The sequence below is a fragment of the Mesitornis unicolor genome, unplaced genomic scaffold (genome assembly GCF_000695765.1).
Source record: "Mesitornis unicolor isolate BGI_N332 unplaced genomic scaffold, ASM69576v1 C13643409, whole genome shotgun sequence".
NCBI classification, from domain to species: domain Eukaryota; kingdom Metazoa; phylum Chordata; class Aves; order Mesitornithiformes; family Mesitornithidae; genus Mesitornis; species Mesitornis unicolor.
The window spans coordinates 1-7,358 of NW_010223374.1; the positions used below are offsets into that span (position 1 = coordinate 1).

General features: G+C 42.2%; 1 protein-coding gene across 1 annotated transcript; it reads right to left on the reverse strand.

Annotated features, from left to right (window-relative positions):
* Positions 1–1,591: 1,591 nt before the first annotated feature.
* Positions 1,592–6,719, reverse strand: LOC104533309 (poly(U)-specific endoribonuclease-like; the record flags this gene model as incomplete). Its single annotated transcript, XM_010193308.1, has 6 exons — positions 1,592–1,837; positions 2,269–2,422; positions 3,039–3,151; positions 3,237–3,358; positions 4,581–4,692; positions 6,620–6,719. Coding segments are annotated over 6 exons (847 nt in total), but the record flags the coding sequence as incomplete, so codon positions are not given.
* Between the last annotated feature and the right edge of the window lie 639 nt (positions 6,720–7,358).

A 7,358-nucleotide genomic window follows, 5' to 3' on the forward strand; every position in this document is an offset into this window, starting at 1 on the left:
GCTCAGTTGCCCACTGGGCTTAAAACACGACACCCATGGAGCATGTGTTCTGTGTGACAGCTCAGTGATTTTTGTACCACTTCTGATTTCTGCCTCAGATCCTATGTTGTTCAAATACACTCCAGAACCTGAGTTTGGAGTCTCTTGTTCTTCTTCAGCAGCCCTTGATGCTCTAGGGAAAGGCAAACTTGTTTATTGGTGCCTATCAGTTGCTCCTCTATTGCTGTTCTCTCCATTGCTCCCCATTGCTCCTCCTGTGTGTAGTTTCAACAGCTGTAGTAACCCTTGACTTGCTCTCTGTAACATTTCTAAGTATGTAAATAAGTGCCAGCCAGTGCTATGGGACACAGTTTAGAGGAGATAAGGACCAAATTCTCTGGGTGGTAAAGATTCTCATGACTGGTGGAGTTTTGGGAGATACTGTGAGTATATGAAAATTGCTTTAAGAAACAGAAAGCATTCTAAGTTCCTGCTCAGCTCAGTGTAAAGTTTTTCTGCTTTTCCAGGGGTATTTTATCTCAAATGATCTCTTCTACTGTTTTACATTCCACAAAAATAGGATGACTTTTCTGGTCCTCTTCAGGTAGACAAATAAGACAAAACAGTTCTTTTACCAGTTTGAGTAAAGATCCTGGCTTTGCTGAAGAAATTCCTGTGGGATGTGCGTATCCAACTAGTCCTTGTCGTACTCGCAGAGGGTCTCAGCATCTGTCTGGGCATTGGTATGAGAAGGAAAAGCATTACCTTCCTTTTGTTGGGAGTTTTGCACACATTTTATAAGAGCAGGGGCATACATATCCACATCAGCAGAAGGACCAGTGGCCAGGTCCAGAACTAGGAGCAGTATCCCCAGTGACATCTCATTATTGTCACTAGGGATCCAGTCAGTGGGTTATGGAGGGTCATTCGTCTAACCCTAATGCAGACTGCACAAGCAGATAAGTGACTGCAGGCATCACTGCCTGTAGTGGGAACACAGGTGCCTATACCATGGTCATTTAAAGTTAGGTGAGATAAAGCCTACTGTGGCTCCTAGAAAACCTGGGCAAAGTCGATGCAGTGATAGACTTGCTGTTGATCTGTCAACCATTCTCACATCTGAATGTGTTTTCTGTTTTCCAGGGCACTGTAATTGTAAAAATGCATTTCAAATTAACCTCTTATGAAATGAGGAGGGGAAAAAAGAATGTACTGTGGTTCTGCTTGTGCCAAATCAATGTTCCTGTCTGGAAGGCAAAGCATAAGCAATGTGTGGTTATTGTTCTTTCAGACATGTAGTAGCTAACAAATAAAAGAAATACATGTATCAATTTTAATATGACCTTTTCCTAAATTTAATTATCTGCTGAGAAGTACAGTGTTATAATGCATATGGAAGGCTGACGTAAGTTTGATCCAGCCTTTAATAGGAGCAGCACTATGTTTCAAGTTTTGTCAGACACTGCAGGCCAAAAGTGAACGAGTTACCAATTTTCATTCGAAATGAGTTGTGTAAAAAAACCACATCAGCTTACTCTGCCATCCAGTCCTGTGTCCTGTCCCTCCCCCACAAAAAAAAATAATAATAAAAAAGAAATGTTGCCTGATCAGCCTAACTACTAGTCTTCACTGCTGGTGCTGTTCCAATGTGGTGCCCATGGCGGCAAACAACCACCTGTAGCTCATATTCCTCTATCGTCACTGTTACACATGTGACATTTTCTTCAGCCAGCAGGAAAATGATGGTGTAAAGGGCAAATTCAAACTCCGGACTGACACCAATAAAGGTGCTTCCAGTTGGCTTCACAGAGCCCTTCCAGCTGAACTGGATGCTCAAGACTTGGTCATCATTGTCAGGCTGAAAGCATAAACAAAACAACAGAATAATCTCTAGCACATTTGTGACCAGACTGACACAGTTTTTACAACTCCAGATTTTTGAGAGCATTGCAAGATTAAGTAATCCTTGCTGTGCCAGGGTGCTACAGCTGGAGCACAGCCGAAAGGAGCATACATGATCATTTATCTCTATTAAGCTTCAGCAGTGTTGTGATTCTATAAACACCAGCACTACTTTTTAAAATAGTATTTTCTTAAAAAAAGGAGCTGGACTTAAAGGTATGCTAGTATTTCTTCTGTTGATAAATACCTGGGCAAATTAGGTTCAAAACAGTTAGGCCTATGATTGCATTGTTGTGCCTTAATTAATTATGACAGCTTTTATCTCTGGATCCATTTGTCTTATTTGCAAGGGCAAACTGCTTGTTCTTACATTCATTTAGTTCTTACCCTGGTTTTGTTCTTCCGAGTGATGTATCCCTTGTAGTCAATTTGGTTGAGCTTTTCCTGAAGGTAAAATTGCACCCAGTTGTGCAAACCTAAGATCTGTTTACCACGCCTTGTTTCTCCAACAAAAACATGTTCAAAACCACAAGAATCAGGTCTGTAATAAACCAAAGAAGAATATATAGGCCTTTCATGTATTTAAATAGTTCAAATTGTCAGAGGTAAAAGGCAAGAAGATGCACAAGCTTGCTTAGATTGATTTGTGAGCAGTTTTTTTATTTGTCTGGATTTGTAGGGTTTTCTTTCTTACTTTGCAATGAAATCTAGCCATTAAGTCTGAATTTGTATTTGATGATGAAGTTTGCTAGTCAATGCCACAGATGCATCGCTGCTGCTTATCCAGATTTTAGGAAGGCTTCTGGCACTGCCTCCCGTTAACAGACTCATAGACAAACTGATGAAGTACAGATTTAAAAGTGGATGATGTGGTGGGCTGAAAAGGGCATGAATGTCTGTGGTTGAAGGCCCGTGACTTGGGACACAAAGTCCAGCTGGAGGACAGTCCCTGGTGGTGTACCCCAAGGGTCAATATTGTTAGTATCTGATCGGTAAGTCTTTAAATACAATCTGTGCAGGAGCAATGAACACCCGATTTAGGCCATATTCTGAGGCTGTCTTCCAGTTCTGTGTGTAACAGATGGCAGCCAGGTTTATATGTACCTAAGTCAGAATAGTGTAGAGGTTATCAGGGGCCCCGTATCCATCAAACATACCTGTCTCCTCCTTTCCTGGCATAGAGCTGGAACCAGATGTCATAGAGCTGATGTTTGAAATCGGCAAGGTTTGGCTTTGCTAGGTTTTTTTTAAGTAGATATTCATGAGCTATCTGAAGGATACAAAACCAAGATGTATACGCAGTTTACTTTTTAATTCAGTGTGTTCAGTGACCAAAAGAGATCTCTGTTACTCACTTTCATGACTTCTGTTGCTAGGATAGCATCAAGAAAACGATTGTTTTCAGCTGTTTCTTCTGGAGTCACTACTTCTGGTACACCGGTTGATGTCTCATAGTTGTCCAATAAGGAAATAAAGGCTGCAGCAAAAGAGAAACTTTCAGCATGCTCATCCTGAGGAACAGGCCGTATGTCTAATCATACCGGTGATCCAGTCATTAGAGACAGCCATCACAAAAATATGCCACATAATATGCCTTGACAGCCCTTACAGAAAGACATTCCTTTATATGTCAAATTTGATTTTCAGGTACACTGTTGGGTGTAGGCCTAGGGGTGACTCAAGGCCAGACCACCACTGTACTTCTTTTTAAGATAAGCAGCTCACTACTGAGCTTCCTTATGGAGCCAAGTGCTGAAGTGATAATGACCTTTTACCAAAACAAATAATATCTTACCACCAAAATTACAGACATAGGCTTATGAACTTGAGCTATGCTGGCAGGCAGCTTTGTGGGCTTTACTTCAATAGAGGAATAATACAGCAGAAACCTTCATAAGATGGCTTGGGCTTGAGCATGTGGCCACTGGGTGGATGGGTTAATATTCTCCTTTGTATGCCTTTTGCCATCTGCTCTCTCCCATAATTTCATCTACTCATGGTCTGACACTCAGTGGACTCTTGGGGGCTGATTCAGCACACGAAGCTGATAGAAAAATATTTGAGATCAAAAACCTAAGTCACCTCCTGCCAGGTCAGTGAGCTGAAGGGACTCAGTGTAGTGTTCAGTGACTACCAGAGTGACCCTCACTAGACACAGGATTGTGTGTCTCAGAGAGGAGTGGGAGGAACAGATCAAAATGATGTTCCCCATTATGCTGGCTGTTCAGTCAGCTTAATATAACTCTATCTGGGGAGAAGAAAAATCAGGGAAGGAAACATGCAGTCAGAGACATGCTTGAAGTATAGCTGCCAACAGAAATGCAAGAAGTAGCTGTGAATCTAGTGCTATCTCAAAGGGCTAGAAGCTGTGAGCAAAGGAGGAAAGATGATTTTTGCATCTTTTCAATACATAGAATAACATCAAAGCAATGACAAGAGTCTCATCCATTTCACTTTGTAGCAGAAGAACCACAGAGAAATTCAGATTTTGGCTAAGGCACAAAAGGATGTTCTTCCTGAGGCTGAGGCTTCAGGTAACAGCCATGCAAATGTTGTGCAAACTACCTTCACGTGACATGCGGCCTGGCGATCCTCAACACCATCAAAGTTATACATGTTATTATATTTTAGGCAAACACATAAAAACCAACTCAGATTCTTCAAGTAGTTTCCACCATGAACAAAAGAATGGGTCTCACTTGCAAACGTTTTTATGTTCTTCAGGCGTTCTTCATTTACGTTGTGAAACAGACATCTGGCTGCGTTGTCCTGGATAGCACTGTCACCTTGCTGTGCGGCACCCGCTTTTCCCTAGGAGAAACAATAAAATAAGTAAGATATACTTAGAGGAGACAGTGCCTGCCTTTATAATAACCAAAGCAAACCCCATAATACTATCAGGATTCTTTATTAGGAATGGTCTTCTTCTGAAACAAGAGAAGACATTGCAGAAGAACTGCCAGCAAAAAGGAAAGAGACATAATCTCTGACACTGTAAGAGCCTGAAATTTCTCTGTTGACTCATTTTCAGAGATCATTGTGGTGACCCATATGATAGCTCACTTCTGATCAGTAACCAGCTGTGCTACTATGCTATATATATATATCACAAAGGATAAAGAGAGGTAATGTAGAGCCAAGGTTCTCTCCCAACACAAATAAATAGAAAGGAGATATGGGCAACTTCCTTCTCTGTTCATTAGTAACTCACAGACGCACTGCACATAGTTTATGAGGCCATGCAGTGCAGCAGAGGGGTTGTTTCTCTCCTTAGTCTCTACTCCCCCAGCTAACCAGTCTAATTCTCTCCCTCATGATAATGCTCAAGCAATCCAACTCCTGAGTAGGCTCCCTCAGGCACAGCATTTGTTTTCCTTCTCTGATTTCATGACCGCAGCCCCAGCCATTGCCCCAGTGCCAGGGAGATCCTGAGATAGTTCTGTGCAGCTCCACCAGCTTTGGACTGGTGCATCCTGGTCCTCTGAAGTTTTCAGAGTCTTCTGGTTGGCCATGTTTAAGAGCATTTGAATCACCATTACCAATAAGCACATCCAAAATGGAAAGGAGGCTTTCCTGACAATTTTCAAATTTCTGTTCCAAAAAGCGTCTTCTCAAAGAAAGAGGAGAAAAGATGAGTAGTCTGTTAACATGGGCAAGGGGTAATTAGATCTTTGTTCTGAGAAATGGAAAAACCATATGGGAGGAGATTTCCCCACATACATTTTGGCCTGGGTTAGGTACCCCTTTTTCAAGTTTATCAGCAACAGAAAATTTTATCTTATAAAATGAAGCAACATTGAAAGGAAGTGTTTGACCACTTGTGTGAGTACAAAACTGGATACTGAGTATTCAGTGGCCTGCTGCAATTTGTGGCCAGAACACAGGGTCATGTTTGCACTACACCAAGCTGGCAAGTAGTGAAATGGCTGCTCGTCAAATCTGATACCCACTCCTCCCTCACAGTTACCTGGGACTGGTAGCAACAAGCCTGAAACCCTCACCCACACCTCTGTGCTATGCCACACTCTCCACAAGAGACCCAGGAATTCATCAAATTCCTTAAATTCCTCCCTTATTCCCCCAAGAATGACATGGTACCTATCTCTCCTCCTCCCTCACTGAAGGTCACCCAGACTATGCACACAGTCATAGACAGAACATCCAGGGTGGAAGGGACCTCAGTGAGGCACCTCTAGTTCTGCTCAAAGTATGGTCAACACTAAATTCAGACTATGTTGCTCAGGGTGTCATCTTGCTGGGTCTTGAAAACCTCCAGACATGGAGATTTCACAACTTCTCTGGGCATCCTGTTCCAGTTGCATTTGTCCTTGTTGAATTGTGGTCCTTAGCCTATTCCTCCAGCCTGCCTAGGTCCAGCTGAAGAGAAGCCCAGTGCTTGCACATACCAACTTCATCACCACAGTCTGCTGTCTCCAAAGTTGGAACGGTTGCACTCCGTCTCCTCCTCCTGACCACTGATAAAGGTATTAAATGCTATAGGACCCAAGACAGACACCTGAGAGGCGCCACATGTAACCAACGCCCAGGTAGTTTGGACCATTAATGTGTTCTCTGTACTTGTTGCCTCTCCTAAGTGATTCTTCATCACTAGGAAGTCCTGCCTATGCCATTAGTGGAAATAATGAAACATAGGCAACTCAGCAGAAGGCAGTTTTGCAGACACCCTTTCCTACAGTACCATACTGCTCAATCCTCATATGACTTAGCAACTGGTTACCTGCAAATCAATTGTGTAGTCTTTCCCAGGCATAAGGCGGTTAACATCCATATCCCACATCTCATTGAAAAGTTTAGAAAGCTCATGATTTAAGGCCTTCCTGTCAAGAAATCCAGAGAAATACACAGGTTAAAGAAGACACATGCTGTTATTTCTGCAAGGCACTTCTAGAGTCTTCTAATGCCACTCTATGTCTTGGATACTAGCTTGTCGTCAGGAGAGCTTGCTCTTCTCCCCACACCTTCCTGTCAGTGCTGCTCTCAAAACTATAGTGCTTATGGTTCATGTTCATATCTAAAGAATGCAGCTAACCTGTAAGGTAACTTGAGCATTCCCTAGGGTTATTTTAGAGTGTATTTTAAGAAACTTCTTGTTAATAAGCCTTTCTGCAGTTTTCCATGCGCTGAAATAAAAGTACAGATGGTGGCGTTTCATTCAGGAGGATTCTGTGTACAAACCAGAGGCAAGCAGGAGATCATTATCAGCGTGCAGCATCACTACACAACAAAACATGAAGCAAAGAATTCTCTCTATGATGCTTTTCTAGCAGCAATCTTGTATACACTCTTCCTACCTACAGAATAGAGAAGGAAGAGAAGTGAGCTAATCCTTAAACAACTGACAGTTGAATTAAACAGTTACAAACCAGCACATGCATCGAAACCCAGAGAAGAATTGCTTGATAATTTTGAATTTCCTCTCCAAAGCAGATGTTCTCAAGGGGAGAGGAAAAAAAAAA